At 47.0% G+C, this 17,588-nt stretch overlaps 2 protein-coding genes across 4 annotated transcripts in view; one reads left to right on the top strand and one right to left on the bottom strand.

Moving 5' to 3' along the window:
* The window catches only part of LOC104643282 (calcium release-activated calcium channel protein 1), a 15,587-nt gene extending 10,834 nt beyond the window's left edge, over positions 1-4,753 (top strand). Inside the window, exon 2 of the mRNA XM_075770115.1 lies at positions 1,448-4,753. Within this exon, the coding sequence (XP_075626230.1) occupies positions 1,448-2,014 (567 nt within the window). The 3' untranslated portion in view covers positions 2,015-4,753. The remainder of the gene's footprint in view (positions 1-1,447) is intronic.
* On the bottom strand, positions 4,743-17,588 carry MORN3 (MORN repeat containing 3). Of its 3 annotated transcripts, XM_010312534.2 has the most exons (7): positions 17,468-17,588; positions 15,982-16,068; positions 14,344-14,499; positions 13,453-13,610; positions 11,283-11,442; positions 8,431-8,615; positions 4,743-5,959 (listed from the first exon to the last, which is right to left on the bottom strand). In XM_010312534.2, exons 3-7 carry the CDS (start codon positions 14,486-14,488, stop codon positions 5,888-5,890), a joined length of 720 nt encoding a protein of 239 aa, XP_010310836.1. In that variant the 5' UTR covers positions 14,489-14,499; positions 15,982-16,068; positions 17,468-17,588; the 3' UTR covers positions 4,743-5,887. The 3 variants fall into 3 exon arrangements, with proteins under 3 accessions (XP_010310836.1, XP_075626229.1, XP_075626228.1); XM_075770114.1 differs by lacking the exons at positions 4,743-5,959; positions 8,431-8,615 and adding an exon at positions 8,652-10,529; XM_075770113.1 differs by lacking the exons at positions 4,743-5,959; positions 8,431-8,615 and having other exon boundaries at positions 10,928-11,442.

Here is a 17,588-nt window from a genome sequence, read left to right as displayed (position 1 = left end):
GAAACAGCTCAGCTCGCTAAGCTAGCAGATCACCGCTTCTTAACCAGGTTAGCGTTCGCTGTGCTGGCAAGTTGAGTCATTTCAATGATGGATCACAAATGGGCAGCCAAGGTGCAGAAAGGGCTGGTGTGGATCAGTCTGAACCGTGCTGAATGGCAGCCTCTACATCTTCCTTACGCAATGTACGTGTGTTGATATTTAAGATTGCTGTTAATTTTTTTCCTCTGCTTTTTAAACATACCTTGTCTACTTAATGAGATCCTTTGAGAAAGAGCACTAAACATAGAGACATTGTTGCGTTATCCCCTCTTTGGAACTGTGCTTTGTCTGAAAGGCAAATTTATCAGGAAAGATTATTTTTCAAGAAAGCTGCTGGGATTAATGCCATTCATCAATTGCACATGCATAAAACCACCTGACAGTTTTAAGACCTGTTAAAAGGCATTCTAGTTCATTGTTCTTTATCAGAAATATTTGAGCTGGGTTTATGAGTTTCCTAGCACTGTTATTTCATGCTAATTTCTCCTTCTTAAGCATGGGCATGCTTGGAGATCTGAGGCTATAAAAGGACACAGCTGCATATGATAGTGGAGGGCTGGAGCATCTTCATGAGAGAGTGCAGCTTGCCCAGAGATGAGGCCAGACACAGCTTCTAGAGTAAGAGTAGCTGGTGATGACTGGGAGCACTCTATCTTCTCTTTTCTGGAAGACTGCTGTTTGTCATTCCTCCATCCTCTAAGAGGCATGTTTGGCTGCCATGGACATCATGGAGACTCCTGTCCTGAATCTGTGTTCCAGAGTCTGCCTAAGTACTTCTTTTGAGTGAAAGAATATAACTGAGAGCTCCATGGAAAGGTGATCTTTCTAATGAAAGGCTCTTGCTCTTCAGAACTTAAAAACAAATATCCAAGGAGAAAGGACCATCAAGATTGTGATGGGCAGTCTGCTGCTCTTGCAGGCTTCCATGGTATAGGTACCTACTTCAAAAACTTTATGCGGAATTCATTCTATATATGTACGGACACAAAACATTTCCTAATACCCAGCAAAGTTTATAATCAATAGTAAAAGATCAAAAGCTTTCTCTAAAATATAACACAGGAAAGAAGAAATGTTTCACTTTAAGGAGCCCAAGTATCTTAATCACAAAGTTCAGCTGTTTTGTTGGGGTGAGCTGGAGGTGGCAAGGCGGTTGTGCTGTTAGAAGCTTTCATGCAAACTGGTAGTTTGCTCTACAACAGAACAGTAAGCATGAAAACGGTGGCCTTTGCTCAGACCTAAATTTGGACCTAATGAAAAAGGTGCAGATTAACATGAGGAGAAATTTAAATGCAGACAATTATTTTGTCTGATGATCTTCTGGAAACATGATTTAAACTTAAAATAATCTATAGTCAAATAATACATAACATAAGGTAATTGCATCTCTCTCTCCTTTTCTTTTCAGGTGGCTATGGTAGAAGTTCAGCTAGACGCGGATCATGACTACCCTCAAGGTCTCTTGATAGCCTTCAGTGCCTGCACTACTGTCCTTGTCGCAGTTCATCTTTTTGCACTCATGATAAGTACCTGCATTCTTCCAAATATAGAGGCTGTTAGCAACGTGCATAATCTCAACTCCGTAAAGGAATCTCCTCATGAGCGTATGCATCGGCACATTGAGCTTGCATGGGCATTTTCTACTGTCATTGGGACTTTGCTCTTTCTTGCAGAGGTGGTGCTACTGTGTTGGGTGAAGTTTCTTCCTTTAAAGAAGAAAACTGATAATCCTCTCCAGAGCAACAGTTCTACCATCACATCAGGACAGGCAGCAGCCATTGCATCAACCTCTATCATGGTTCCCTTTGGATTGATTTTCATTGTGTTTGCAGTCCACTTCTACAGGTCACTGGTGAGCCACAAAACAGACAGGCAATTTCAAGAACTGAATGAACTTGCTGAATTTGCACGGCTCCAGGATCAGCTGGATCACAGAGGTGATACTATCTCCTCTGCTGTTACCCATTTTGCGTAAACCTGTGCTCAAAGAAAATAAACCCACTATTCTGCTTCTGCCTTGTTATGTTGACTCTCCTGTGGATGAACTGGTTGAACTGTTGATTACCATTTAAAGAGAGATTATAAATGTTGTTCTAACCCTTTAGAGAGGAAAAAAAAAAGTTGTTTCTTTCATAAAACTTTGGCTATCTGACATCTGGAAGAACGGATGGTGGGGTATGCCTGTACTGCACGTGCATCCCTCCTCTTGTGAGCACTCTCTAGATTGCTTCTTGTTAATGCTGAATGGTGGCTGTAAAAATACATGGGAAATAACATTGTAAATTTGGGTATTTGTTAGGGATGGATAGAGAAGCTTGCTTTTTTTCCTCTCTTTATTTGATGTTGGCATTTACTAGAAGATATTGCTTGTCCGATCCATATTGCATGGCATGATACAAATTACTTGGGATATGCAGCAATTAGCACTCGGTTTCAGTGCTAGTGCTGTTCTCTCTAGAAAGCCTGACAGATGGTAAAAGTGAAAGCTGTCCCACCACTTTCCCCAGTACGTTTTGCTGCCAAGTAATTATTACTTTACTGATTTCCCCAGCGCCTTTTTCCCGTGGCAGTTACACATTTTATAACTCGCTAAACACCCATCACTAGTCTTACTGCGATGTGGTATGGCCACATGAGTAGGAATGAGACTTGACTCTACTCTTCCTTGGAAGAAAATAAAAGCAATAACTGTTTTAAAGTTCTCACAAGCTGGCACATATTATCTGGAGAGATAGATTTGCCTGTTTCCCATTTAGGAATCTTTTTTAAAAAGAAGGAACTAGATGGAAATTATCACTGGATAATTTTTTTTTTTGCTTGAAAATCAGAACCACTGCTGGTTTTTTCCTCCAAGCCAAAGTAGTAATTATTTTGTACTTTTATATTAAAAAATATATTTTTAATAAATCCTCAGATACAAGCAGCAAAAGGTGCTTTCTCTGCATTGGATTCCCAAGTAATTAGCTATGCCTTGGTCTTCCTTGTTTAGAAAAAGTCTTCTCCTTGCTGAGGTGTTGTATTTAATAACTTGTTATACAGTTTTTTGCTTCCAAAGGATCTGGAAGACTACTTTTCTCTATGTAGATTTATTTATGAAAGTAGGTTATTTGTAATCAATATTGCTGCTTACTTTCAGACACGTCTGTGACAGCGACGCTACTGTGTCATTTTTTTATTTCCTCTTTAAGCAAAACCTTCCATTTGGTCTCTTAGACAAGAGGTTTGTCCAAGAAGGATTGCAGCAGTTGTCCTGGGCTGCTCTGGTAATTTTAGCTATGTCTAGAAGTGGAATTTTTGGGAATGCAGTTCTTCTGTGGAGCAGCTTTGGGCTTTAATGGGTAAAAGCTGGTTGTTTTTTTTTTTTTTTTTGAACACAGAGACAAGTTTCAAGTCTAATGGGACAAAACTTGACCTCCCTACCGTAGCTAACACTGTGGAATAGAAACCTGGGATTTTGAAATTAGACAGGCGCGAACGTGACGATACGGTGGAGCTGTACCCAACTGAGCCTGGGCTGACCGTGGTCTCTTGCGCCCAACCTCCTTCTCAGGTTATCCCAGCGTATTTATAAACCATAGGATGTGGCTATGGAGTTAGGGTGGCAGAGCCTGGTTTTACTACTGAAGCAGCTTCATGAAACAAATGGGACTGATTTCTCACGTCAGCATCACCGCAGTGGAAAACATTGATGAGGTTACCCATGGTGTGTGTGTATTGTAAAACATAACCATAAAAAAACCGGCTGGGCTGGGCTGGGGGTTTTTTGCAGCATTCTCGCAGGGGTGTACTTGGTTCACAAGCAGAAAAGAGTTTTCCACTTGCTGTTTTCACAAGTCCTTCTGGCATACAGAGGCCAAACTGGATTTTGTCTAGCTCTGCCATTAGGTTATGCTTCAAATATATTCTGTTGGTGATGCAAATCTGCTGATGGTGAGAATTGTGAGTACAGCCCCACAGGTGTTCGTTCATGGAGCACTGGAAGGATTAGGTTAGTAAAGGCATTAACGAAGCAGCATTCCAAAACATGAAATCTTGGTAGTAGGCACAAAATGTATTTTCCCATCCTTTACTGGAACGCTAATTCTGTCTTGGGGAAAAAGACTCTTAAAAACCCTCAGTAAAGGAGGAAAACCTGACTCAATATTCGCACTAGAGCAAATGGTTGAAAGGGTGCTGTCAGGCTTTAAAATGACACTTCTGTCCGTAAATTGTGCGTTTATGATGTTATTTTGAATGAAGTCCAGAAAATACATTTTCCAAGTTTATTTTGTAAAATTACTTGCAGTCCTGGATAACTGAGTTTCTCTTTATTTTGTGGATCTTTTTACAAAGTGACAGAGAAGTGCGAGGGGTTTTCTTGTTTTAAGAATAACAGAATTAGAAGCTGGTGGGACAACCTTATTTTTAACTTTCTCAAGCTGGTAGGTTCTGAGCTAATACAGCTGCTTTTCTGACTGTTTTCTGCACTTTAAGCCATGATATCGAGTATGTTTCTCATTTTCCACCTGTGGAAATGATTGTGAATGTTACACCTTGGGCACAGTCTCGTAACTCTGTGCCAGAGGCAGTAACCAGACCTAAACGTTAAGAGTGCACTTAAAATTTGTTTTTTATCCCTTATTTATACTAATGGTATTATGCATTTACCTCAAGCATTGTATATCACTTATTTAGATATAAAATACTTTAATGAAATAAAATATACTCAATTGTTGCTGATTGTTATCTAGAGGCCTAAAATATGCTTATTTTCTCTATATCCCTTATCTCTTCAGCTATTGCATGCTAATCCTACCTGCGTATTTCTGAGGATCTCTTAAATGCTTTCAGTTACTCATTTCGGTCTTAACATGAAGATAAAATTTCCTGTTCATGCAGGCTGGTATAAAGAACATAACATAGTTGACATGCTTTTCCTCCTGACAGCAGTGCTTAAATCTTGGGACTAAGCATGAGGTGTTGTTGCTGAGTGCTTAAATAGAAAAGCAGGTTATCTCTCAGCCTAGAAAACACAAAGGGACCAAATAAACTGCAAACAAGAGGCGATGCTCGGAAGCACAGCATCAGTGGGGTGAGCTGATGGCTCTCTCGCCTGCAGTTTGTTTTCAGCAGCCAGCTGCTGTGCTGCCTTCTTCCCGTCTATGCGGGTGATGCTCAGCGGTGCCCCACGGAGCAGAAGCCCAACGTGGCTGGCACGTTGTCCTTGCGTTGGGTAGAAACGGCGCAGGGCCGGGGAGGGCTGGGGGAGCAGAGCCAGGGTGAGACCCGGTGCTTGGCATTCTTGGGGGTCAGGGGGGAGAACCAGCGTCACGTTATGGGAAATGCAGAGAGAGCAAGTAAAGCTGTATTAATAAAAATATTAATTGAAACATGATCTGTCATAACTTCAAAAGCCATCTTGGGTCACAGGGATGTATCGGGCTAAGTTTGGGGGGAGAGGACAATTACTTGACTGTACTTTTCTAGGGCTTTGGTTTTATAAGATATAGGAAAGCCTGCTTCTTCCCTAAGGCAAGGTGAAAGACCTTGATGCCAACAGGACTGCTCATTCTTTACAGGAGGAATAAGTCAGAGGAGCTGGCCAAAGAGTCACTGTCTGTCTTCCACTGTTTTGCTGCTTGTGCTTTTTTTTTTTCTTTCTTCTTTTTTCCTTTCTTTTCCAAAATAATGGGGGTTAGAGGAGGTTTCTGAGCAAGGCCACCTGCAGAGTGAAGCGTACATGGGCAGCCTGGAAGGAAAAGTGACGCAGACCACGAAACGATACACCGCAGTGGGGATTTGAGGCGTGAATAAGTAACCCAGGATCATGTTCGTATCTCACATCTTTTTTTTTTCCTTCAGCATCCGGTTATTCATTTTGGCTGTCATCAAACATCGCCCAAGCCTCTGCTAAAACACCATCTGGATCAGCTAGTTCAATCTAAATAAAAAGAATATAAATTGGTTATGCAGTGTAATTTAAGAAGCTTAAGGTTTTATAGATATTGATTACTTGAGCATTAATGGACAATCTCCTGTGTATTGGGGCTTCAGTTTACATTGCAGCCTTTCAATTACTGTTTTCGGAACGTTGCTACGCTTTCCTAATTTTGTTAGTGCGTTGAACATCACCTCATCTCCTTGAAATAGCTCTGCGTGGAGCGGACTGGTTCTCCTTTAACAAAATGCATTCTTGGACAAAACTGGCTTTGGTGTGTCGCCTGCTGGGTCTCGCCTATGGTTTCTAAAGGTAAGTGCGGTAACCCTAGTGAGCATCAAAGGTCCCGGAAGGAAGCAGGAGACTGGAGTCGTGTAAGCGGTGTGCGCCTGGGTGCAGGTTCTTGCGAGGGGAGTGCCAAACCCCTGCCAGGCACTTGTCGTGTCACTGACCTGCTTTATGCCTGATGTTCTCGGGGGGGTTCATGTGGGGGGCAGTTCTCTCAGGCAGAAGACATCCGGTCTTCCATCTTGATAACACTTTCTGAAGCCTTGGCTTCAATAATTATAACAGCAGCTATCCCAAGTCCACCATGTTGTGTTTTTCCCCATCTCTGCAGTCATATTCCAAGTTCTGCCTTGATGCAGCCCCATCATCTACATACTGAATTCCTTCAAAGCTTGTGACAAATCGCTCTCTAGTTTTCAGCCATTTGCTGTCCTGAGCATCCCCACAGTTTGTTCCTTTTACCTGCTAAGGAAGATGCACAGTGATGCTTCTCCCCTGCAGAAGCTCAGATCCTCACCGTTGGCCTCTTGCCAGGCAGAAGGTGACTTCTTAGTCCATCTCTGGTTTTCACAGTTTCTAATGTTCACCCTACATCTACTTTTCTCTTAACAGCTACTTGCAACAGTAATTTGACAGCAGGCTTATGAAAATCTGAAGTCAATTTTTCTCTTTTTATCTGTTACTTCCTTCATATTCTGAGATCAATGAATCTCTTCTGATGGAAAGCACAGTAACGGCAGTGAAAGTTGATGCTTTTTGCTCATAGAGCAGAAGAAAATTGGGTCATAACTTGGTCTTCAGGGAGTTAAAACAGCCAGGCTTGAACATCCTGCCTTAGCAAAATGGCAATTCATCCCAGGGCTGCTGGGCTGGCTGGCTGAGGCGGCAGTTCTTGGCTGACCTTTGACAAACCTCGTAAGGTAAATATTTTTAACTACAGAAGTACTGCTCCTTTCACTCTTTTTGCAAATTTGAGATTGTTTTTCCCTGGTGAGTACTTGGTGGTTATTATTCTGCCCTGCTGTGGGTGTGCCTAGTACTTAGAGGGTTAACTAGCTTGTCAAAAATGCCCGTGCTCAAAGAGCCCTCACTATAGAAACGGGATTTGAAAAATTAAGGGAAGCAAAGATGTAACAGCCGTGAGCTTCAGTAAGCTGCGTGTGCCCGCTATGGTTTGCGATGACTTCATCCCTGGAGCAGAGGAGGAAGGTAAGTGGTTTTACCTGCCACAGGGCTGTGCTATTCCCTGCGCTGCTGGAACAAAGCAGCGTGCTGCGGTTATCCAGCGTGGTTCTGCTCGGCTCTGAGCAAAGAGGAGCTTCCTCACCCATACCCTGCAGTAACTGTCCCTTGGAAATGCGATGCCTTTGTGTTTCATGTGCACAGCACGCAGACCACGGGGATTCAAGCTGAGGCTCTCTTGGCCGGTTGTGCAACTTGGAGCCATGTCTGTTCCCTACTGATCCCTGTCCCCCGTCCTCCTCCGAGGGCACAGAGCAGGGGACAGGCTGTCCCATCCTCCGGCTCCTGTGCCGAAGTGAAAGACAAGGACCCAGCAGGTGTCCCCAACCTGATGGCTTGGCGTGTCTGTGTGCCCCATTGTGCATCTCACCAAGTCTTCAGGAGGGGGACAGGGACTGGCTCTTTCTCCACAGCCTGTGTCAACCTCCTGGGAAAAGGGGAGCAGAGCATGTCGGCTCTGACACCCATCTGCTACGCACATCCCTCTACCCAGCTGGACAGGGCCGAGCCCCTGACTCGGGGTGCCCAGGCAAAGGAAATAGCTGATATTAGCACCGCAGCTGCTCGGGTTTCGGTAAGGTCTAGTCAGCTTTAGCAGTTTGGCTTGGTGAAATCATTTGGTTTTGACGCAAATCCCACTATTGTCTCTGCCTCTATTGTCCCTGTTTCCTTTGTGCTGCTTCGGGTCCCTAAGCAGTTTTGGTGTATGAGAACTGTGTTTTTTCAGATGTAGGCAATTAGGAGGCTCCAGCAGTGGCTGGATGGGCCAATTGTCCCTGTGGGGCCATTTAGGACACCGATGGCCAAAAGACTGAGCACACACCCTGCGAGCTGGGAACCCCACGGGGGTGATTGCTTGAAGAGTGAATTGCTACCTGGAGAGCTGCCCTGAGCACCGATAAATGCAAACATCACTAGCAAAACTGAAATTCCCAAGCAATTACCTTTGGGATTGGATACTGAGTAGGGGCAGGAGCTTCATCTCTGCCAAAGTCAATCAGAATTCCACATTTTGGTATATCTGCTGCCCAGATACCTTCAAACAACTGTCCCTTATCCAAGTAGAAAAATTTCCCTGGGCCATGCTTCTTTCCATCTTTCCAACCTCCTTCGTACCGATTTTCATTTGCTGCAATTAAATACATGAACAGACCATGAAATTTGCACTGTTTCTTTAAGGGGCTACAAATGAAACCAATCAACGCAGCAAACCAACACAAGAGAAAATCAGCTGTTTGGCTCCTCTTAGTAATTTCAAGGGGGCTGTGGCACAGCGTATCGTTCTGCTTTTGCGGTGCTCGGTTTGCTGTGCCACAAAGGGAGAAAAGGCTGCGGAAGAAACCCACGCTTGCCCACTTGGAACAAGAACTGCATTCACCTGCTTTGTTCTTCTCCCAGCGATATTCATTTTTTGCTGATACTTGGAGTGAGTGAGCCCAGGGCAAGACTAGTAGCTGAGTCACTCTTCGCAACGTGAAAAATTATAGGACAGAAGTTTTGGGTTTGTCACTGCAACAAATCACGCAGGATCTCTGGCTTGAAGAGGCTTGTTTGTCTGGGAAAGGAACAGCACCACTGTCTGTTGTCCAGTCAAAATAATCTTGATTTCAAGTAATACTTGTAGTTATGTTTTTCCTCAATGAATTACTGAGCAAGAATCGCTGTGAGTGTCTGAATGGTTCCGGCAATCAGTTACAGACTGTTTTTCCAGCTGTATTGCATCTCTTGGTGTTTTTTCTGCAAGTTGAGAGAGGGGGTTTTTTTGGTCTCAGTGCTGCTCTCCAGGAATCCATTCATCCATTACCAAACGGGAGAGCAGAGCTGCAAGGGGAAGAGAGCAGCCTCATCCAGAGACGTTGGTTGAGAAGGGGCATCACATCCACGATGATGTTGGGGCTGGGATACATACAGGCCACCGTGTTTTCACTCGAGAATCCTCTGCTGTCCCCTTTTCCCAGACATAGCATTTCTAAGTCAAAAACCACGGGGTTTCTAACCAAGTTACTTAGCGGAAATATCTTTGGGTCTCATCTGAACTCTGCCATTCTTCATGGCAAGAGGTGGCTGAAATACCAGGGCACCCAGCGCAGAGCCGCAGAGGAAGCTGGGGATTGCCAGAATGCCATAAGGCAAGAGGGAAAAACCAAAAATGCTCCTGGGGAGCATGGCTGCCGGGCTTTTCAGGCAGGGTCTGGTTTACAGGTTGGAGCCGTGGTGCTGGTTATCTTCAGCTTGCATCTGGTGGTGTGCTGATCTGCAACACTGCCCTGCCCTGCCCGCTGCTGGGAGCGGCTCAGCTTCTGCTCTCTAGCCACCGACAACTCAGAAACCACCAAAATCACAGACCTAGCTGTGATGGAGGGGCCATCGAATGCCCTGGCTGCACCACAGCACCTGGCTGCTCCCATCTGTTCCCCTCCCAGAGCATCTCGGAGGCTGCGTTGCTCACAGCCGAGATCTCCTCTGCGGACGTGTAATGCTCTGGTTTAAAAGCTGTTTGCCTGTAGCAGAGGCGGCAAGTCAGCGCGGTGCTCCCAGCCAAGCTCGCCCTCACCAGGCACGCTGCCACTACAAGCAATTTAATCTTGAGCTGCAGCTCATCGTGACCTCCACTGAAGAACTCCTTTTCTTTCACCATCGCCAAGCTGCCGGCACGTGGGCACGCTTCCAGCGGCTGAGCTGAATACATTAAGCTTGTGGGTATGAAATAATTGCTCTGGCTAATTTTAACCAAAAGGAATCCAGCTCGCAATCGCTTGCAGGCTACGCTGGAAGCAACCGGGCTCTGGAACGGTGCATCAGCTGCAGCTCGGCCCCAAGGGGTCGTCAGTTCATAATGCAGAGGGTGATTTTGATGGGAGTGAAGTGGCTCAGTGGAAGGAGTTACCCCTGGAAGCGAGTGCTGATTTCATCTGGATAAGCCATTGGTCCAAAGTGACTTTACAGTCAGCAGAGAGAGCGCAATCATGCATGTGATGTGCAGTGAAGGTCGTGCTCGTTCCTCCCAGCTGCTTTGCTGAGCTAATTACTAGCCTTGAGATCACTTTCAAGCAAAAAAATAAATAGATGAATAACAATATGGAGATAATATTTCCTCAAATGTTCCTGGAACGCAGCATCTTGTACTGCAAAGAATTGGGATTCTTGGCTTTGGGGAAAAAATGTGTAAAACTCCAAGCAAAATAAGGGAAAAAAACCCCCAAATTTCTATTTTTATGATGAGATTGTCCCCAACATTCCCAATCTGTGATGTGCTCGGTGTTATTTTTGGGAAGGGATTGTGTACTAATGAAACCCATGTGTTCACTCAACGTGAGCCAGTGTCGGAAGTAAGAGAGGGGATGGAGTGAACTCAAAAGAAAACTTCTCTCTCTTTTTTTTTTTTTTTTCTGTACTGGAAACTGGACTCCTCTTTGGTATGCAGCAGTTATAAAGTGTGTCTGGCAAAGTGCCTGGCTTGAAAAGAGAGATTTGCTCTTCTCTGACCCATCAGTATATTATCTCTAACCCCAACCATCCCAGTCATTTAAATGTAAATCACAGTAAAAATAAGCTTTCATGCGTGTGGCTTGAGTAGCACAACGCCGGCCCTTGCATAGCCCGTGCTGCCTCCAGCCCCAAACCAGGAGAGGAGGGATGACACAGGGGAGCCACCGCAACCCTGACACAAGGCTGCAGTGGGACATGTGGTGTAGCATCCAGAAATCTGGATGGCAGAGCCATCCAGAGAGCAGCACAACACCAAATACCTTGAAGGGAGCGGGCGATGCATTGGGCGAGGGTGGCCAGTACTTACGCAGCCGCAGCATCCCCTGCCCACTGGGCCGGTCCTCCAGCCACTGTCCCTCGTAGATGGATCCGTCCTGGTAGTACATCCGTCCCCAGCCGCTCCGCAGCCCACTGCTCCACTCACCCTCGTAGCGCTCCCCGTCAGGGTAAAATGTCACCCCGTAGCCCTGGATGGCAGCACAGAGATGGCTGATTAGGAGTTGATGTTCAATTTTGGGATATTACTTTCTTGATGGGCTACTCCTTTGCTTAGTGCTCTTACACATAGCTGCTGGCAGCCCAGATCAGTGGCTGTTCGTGCGTTGAAGGAAATGAGAGGTGACAGTATGGGATTTTTTTTGGCAAATGATTTTATTCCCATGACAAAACTTCAGGTTTGTATCTCAGTGTGTTATTATTGGCATGATTGCCACTGATCTTTGGCTAAAAGTGGGTTTTACTAGTATATAAAGCTGCCTGGGGATAGCCAGCATAAACAGGACCCATCTCTCACTGTGGAGATTTCATGTCTTTCAACCCTGACAATGCTTTGTACAGCCCAGTGTGTCCCAGGCTGGGCAACTCCTTCCCTTGCCCCCGGGCAGACCAAAGGTCTCTAAGTGATGCTCACCATGGAAATAGTTTTGCCTTCTCCTCCATCCATGCATCCATCCACCCATCCCTACCCCCAAAGAGGTAACGTTGCCCCTTGCCTTGCTTCTTTCCTCCTTCACAAGAAGCTAAAGGCAGCCCTGAAGGCTGCCTGTGGTGAGACCGGCAGTGATGCCACGCATGCCTCCCTGCATGCAGGCATCATCCCGGCGGGGCAGGCGAGCTCTGACGTTGAACCATCTCTGTTCTTTGCTTTCCCTCTCAGGCTCGATGTCGCTGGCGGGTTTGGTTGGTGAATTAAGACCACTAGGTATGTGCAAGCCGGGGACCCCGGGAGGTGTTTGTCTTACATGTGCATTTGCCATTAAAAGAAATCCAGAGGTAACCCCTATGCTGGGGAGTGATACCAGTAAGAAATAGTTACATATTACTAATGAGTTTTCTCACATGAATAAAGTGTTAATTTATCTCTGAAGAAAAAACAAATCAGTTCCGGAAATAACTGATTTTTCTGTGCATGAATTTTATCAACTGCATGGATGTAAAAGGGAGGTTTTTGTAGAAGAAACAAACAACCCTAGCAATATTTGGATGTCATTAGAAATCTTTCACCACAGCTCAATCATCATCAAAGAACGGGAGGGGAAGATCCCTCCTAGAGACTGGAGCCATAGAGCCACACGCCAATTAGAAGCGTACAAGGCTATTAATTTAAGAGCACACACAAAGGCAAACACACAGTTTCCACTGGCAGATCAGAAAACATTCCTGCAAGGATTTTGCACATAAGATTGCAGTTATTTTTACCGGATGACTTCCTCATTATGTTTCCTTTAGAAAAAAACAGTGATTTATGTGACTGTCTTAACTTCCAAAAGAACTCATGTTACTTGTCTAATATGCTGTAAAACTCCAGAAGAAGGTACATTTTCCTGCAGTGCTTATAATACAGGTTCCTCCAACTGCTTCAAGGATGAGAGGAACGAAAGGGATGGATGGGGAAGATTAAGGCACGGCATAGGAAACCTCTCATCCTGCTTGGTCAAGCTGCAAATGAGTCTGAGCAGCGATCGCTGCTCTGCAGGAGCTGGTGGAAGGTTGGGGCTGTAGCCTGGTCACCAGCGGCGGGTGGGATGTGTCCCTCTCCAGAGGGGCAAAAGCGGGTGATGGCGTGTTCTCGGCCACGCTTGGCTTTTTATGAATGATGGATTTTTTTTTTTACTCTTGAAGGTTCCTGGGCTTTCTGCAAGTTCAAATTAAGATTTAAAGAGAGCCCAAGCTGTTGGTTCCCTATTGCCAGCTGTGGGACATGGTGCAGCTCCTGCAGCATCTGACATGGAGAGGTGAGTAACACCAGCAGCAGCAGGGTTGGGGAGGGCAGGGAGAGACGGCTTTTGAGCAAGAGCTTTTGCTCTTGCTTTCATTTTGTTGTTCCACATATTCATTTCTCCAAACCCTTTCAATTCAGCCTCAGTATTTGAAAAATAAGTATTTTAAGTGATCTTTTCGCATGCGTGCACCCAACTCTTCCTCACGTTTTGGGGAGTGCTGCCTCGCCACCGGCAGGTGCAGGACATCTCACTTACGCATTTTTTGTCGTTTTTCCACCAGCCTGTGTACACCTTCTTGTATTCCTTGGTTACGGGGTCAGGAATGCTGTACGAGCCATAACCATCCCGCTTCCCAAACTTCCAGTCACCGCTATAAATAGCTCCGGTGCATTTCCATACCTGGGTGCCTTTACCTGTTTAATAAAGAGGAATTATGGGGAGACCATCGCAGTTGTTAGGAGAAGGGTTTACAGGGCTGCTTTCCTACAGCTCCATCCCAGGCGAGGTGGCGCTGCCTGTACCGAGGCAGGTTTATGTCTGGGATTCAGTTTAGCTTCCCAAGTCAGATGCATCGTTAATCTTGATCAGAGGCTTCCTGTGTGGCCTTTGCTGAACGCGTTTAAATCTTTCCAAACCTTGGTTTACTGCTTGTAAACAAGCCTGTCCTGCTCTGGCTGCTCAGGGCTCCGTCAGGGTCTCCTTCCCCTGCTCTGTCTCCTGCAGCACCCGCTGTGGCTTGGGAATAAATTAATATTCCTGAAACCAAGTGCTTTTCAACACTAGCAATGCACCAGCAGCCCTGCTTTGCTTTGAATTTTGCTGCAGCCAGGACACATCCCGGTGCGTGGAGCTGACTTCAGTTTGCTGTGTTTGTAGGGGATTTTTAAACATCTGTAATCTAGATATTTCAGGTAACTGCCCCAGAGTGCATGTGAAAGCTCTTCAAGTTACCTATTAGAAATATGTTGAGCACATTTTTACATGACATATATCAAAGACAGACATACATACATACATACATATATATATATAGTTGTACATGAATGGTCTTCCAGGAGCGTATACAACCGCCGACGGCTCCCTGCCCCTAGGAACTTTTGTAAAGACATTTAAAGTTGTACTTTTTCTCAAAATGGTCTATCTTACCGTGTTTCAAGTTGTCTAGCCATTCCCCGGTGTACTGATCCCCATTTACAGCATAGGCCGTGTGTCTTAATCCACATTTCTGTGCTTTCCTGTCCCATTCATGCCAGAGAGGCTCTGTAGCCCTGGGGTGTTTTACAATGGGCATATTGTTTGTGGCTGGAGAGGAAAACAAACAATTGTCAGCAATAAATTAGAGAGAAATTACTAAGGCAGGTGCTGGCAGAACAGTCTATATGTGTTTTAATAGGCACCCAAGTCAGTAATTGATGTCTGGCTTGGGAGGGGTAAAATAAGAGATGTAACAAACAGAAGGTATCTAAAAATACTGAAGCACAAACCAGCACTACCTGAAAATAGGCTCGCAGCACAGCCTGGCCTGTTGGGAAATGTTAAATAAGTCTCAGCAGGTTGGGTCTGTGGTGGGCATCGCTCTCTGCCCCTGCCGGAGGTCTTGGGGGGCACAGGGAAAGGCAGCCCCTTCTCCGTGCAGCCGAAACCCTGCCAGGGTTGCTCCTCTGCCAGCTCTGTGCGAGGTGGGAGCAGTTGTTTAAGCAAATTAGAAAATGATTTGTTTGCTAGGAAATATCTCAGGACATTGGAAAACATTCACAAGGTGGAGCAGGTCAGAGAGTTGGCCGGTGTCCCCGGGGCGCACCAGGAGCTGGGACACTTCTGGGGAAGAAAAGGGAGAAGAAGATGTTTTAGCCCATAAATCCAGAGAGGACAACAGGGGAGTGTGGCATGGTGGCGATTTCTGGGCATTGCCGGTGGAACGACTTGCTGTTCAGTGCAGGGGGAATGCCAGCATGGACTCAGAGGTGAGAGTGTTCTCCTATAAGCCATAAATAAACACCAAAAAGTGGCTGTAGAAACAAAAAGCAAGATTCTATAAATGCCCTCGACATCCAGAGCTTGGCTGGAGCCCAGCGGGGTGCGATGCTCTCCGATTTTGTCTCCTGGGCTCCCCCTTCTGTCCTGATTCTTTGATGGAGCCATGGCTAGTGATTTTTCTGCATCTCTCCCCTGTTGGGAGCGAGCTGAGCTCCCACTCCTGCTGTGCTGCGGATGCTGGGGACCCCAGTGTGGGGGAAAGCACGGAGCTTGGGAAGAGAGGGGAAAGGAAGGTGCTTCGGGTCCTTGCTAGGGAATAAAAGCTAGAAATTATATCTAAGAAAATATTAGCGTTCATCCTCAGTTCTCCATGTAGCTGTGGGAAATGGTCACTATTTGCGACTATCATTGCTAAAAAAAAAGTATTTCTGTGTCCCCCCAAAACAGCTGTGTTGTGTAGTGTGCATCCTGCATGGCTCCTTACCATGAGGCTGTGGGGAGCACTGGCAGGGGCCAGGGGAGTGCAGGCAGGGCTGGGGTCCTGCCTGGGCGCTTCATTGTGAGCTCGGACCTTGGGAGGTTCCTGCCAGGCTGTGGCAGGAGGAGAGGGGCCAGAGAGCAGGTTCCTGGCTGGTCGCTCCCCCTTCGGCTGTTGAACGTGGGTGTCTCCTCCACTGACCTCAAGGAGAAGAGGGAAGTCGAAGACCACCACATTGCTAACTCTTGAAGGAGATGTTTTGGGGATGAGGTTGTCTGTGATGGCAGAGGAGGATTTGGCAGCCGGAGTCTCCTGGCTATGCTACTCACCTGGGAGCCTCCTGGTTTGAGGACACTGAGGGCAGGATCTGTCCCTTGGTACGATGGTGTTGCAGCCTGCTGCAGAGGATAGTTATTCTGCAAGGCAAACACATGATACACCGCAGCTGCTAAGTTTCTCCCTTGAACTTTGGGTGCCACAGCCCCCGGAGAGGGGAAGCTCTCGCCAATATTCGCCAAGGGATATATATGAATGAAATATATGCAATTTTTGCAGGTCACAGAGCCACACGTTGCCAGCTCACATCTGTCCTCCCCTTGCTGGGGGAGCAGAAGAGCCGAGCTACAGCTATGTGCACCCATCCCGACACTAGCCGTGACCTCCAAGCAGCTCACGGCTGTGAAGAGAGGTCTCCTTGCTACCCCTACCAGATGGGAGCATCACTGTCCCACCACCGCATCTGACCATTTCTTTAGCTCAAAAATTAGGATTTAAAAACTCCACGGAGGATTCCAGCTGCGGGGGGCAGGCCCAGCACCCTGCTGTCTGCTCGCCATGCCCTCAGAGCACCCAGGGTAACGCAGACTGGCGGGAGCCACCTTTATTAGCTGAATGCCCTTCCAAATTTACAACGGCGATGCCAGGTTTGTGTAAGTGTTAACGTAGTTGGTATTTGCTGCCCTGGATGTTTTTAGCCACCTACTAGAAGGGCACAGGGAGGCTGGCAGCAAGAGGCAGGCGGTGCAGAGCCTCCCATGCAGCTCCTGTGTTTCCCCGGGCAGGAGATGCCTGGCAGCCTGCAACAGCAGCTGCAGCTCTCGGTGCCGACGGCTAGAGGCTGCTGCTCCCATGTGTCTCTGCCATCACTGCTGTGCTTGGGGAAGAGGATCTTACAGAGTTCTGTGTCCTACTCCAGACACTGCTCTATGCACCTCGGAGTTTTGTCAGGTTTCTGGTAAAACGCAGCTTTAGTTTGTGCAGCTCTACAGGAAGCCCAGTTTTTCTCCGGGCCCTTCACAGGACTTCAGAGCAATGCAATTTAGCTACAACTATACTTTTATCCAGCTGTACACATTAACTTCATAAAGAGCAAGGTGGAAAATTCAGCTGGCTGCAGAGAAGAGGCTGCTGACTGTCCCTGGCAGCCCCCTGCCTGCTGCCACATCCCGTGGTGTGATCTCCGCACCGCGCAGCAGCATCCTGCCTGACCATTGCCCAGCCCCGAGGACGCCCCGCTGAGCTCACCCCTTGCATTGACCCCTGCACCACGGTGCTGCCCCGCACCAAGGTCCCTTTGCCGGCACCCTCCAGCACAGCCGAGCCATCCCTGGTCCTCCCCTGCCACAGCAGCGATGTTTCTGAGCAGGATGCTCAGGGCACCTTTTGCTGCTCCTCCCCAGCAAGACCAGGGCGCAAGAGTGGCGATGGGAGCAGATGACGGGGAGAGCCCACATGCTCGGTTTGCAAAGCACCCTCAAATCTGGCCCACGCTCCCGTGCTGCCCACCACCCCGAGAGCCACCCCGCAGACACCAACCTGCGCTCAGTGCTGCCAGCTGCATCGGCAGGGTCGTCATAGCAACGCTGCCAAACTCCTGCGCGAAGGGTCATGGGAGCGTGGTCACAGGAAAGCTGCCGGAGAGCTGCCGGAACGAGCG

This window comes from Balearica regulorum, chromosome 17 (assembly GCF_011004875.1).
Source record: "Balearica regulorum gibbericeps isolate bBalReg1 chromosome 17, bBalReg1.pri, whole genome shotgun sequence".
Classification (NCBI taxonomy): domain Eukaryota; kingdom Metazoa; phylum Chordata; class Aves; order Gruiformes; family Gruidae; genus Balearica; species Balearica regulorum.
This window is presented reverse-complemented; position numbering and strand designations above follow the sequence as displayed.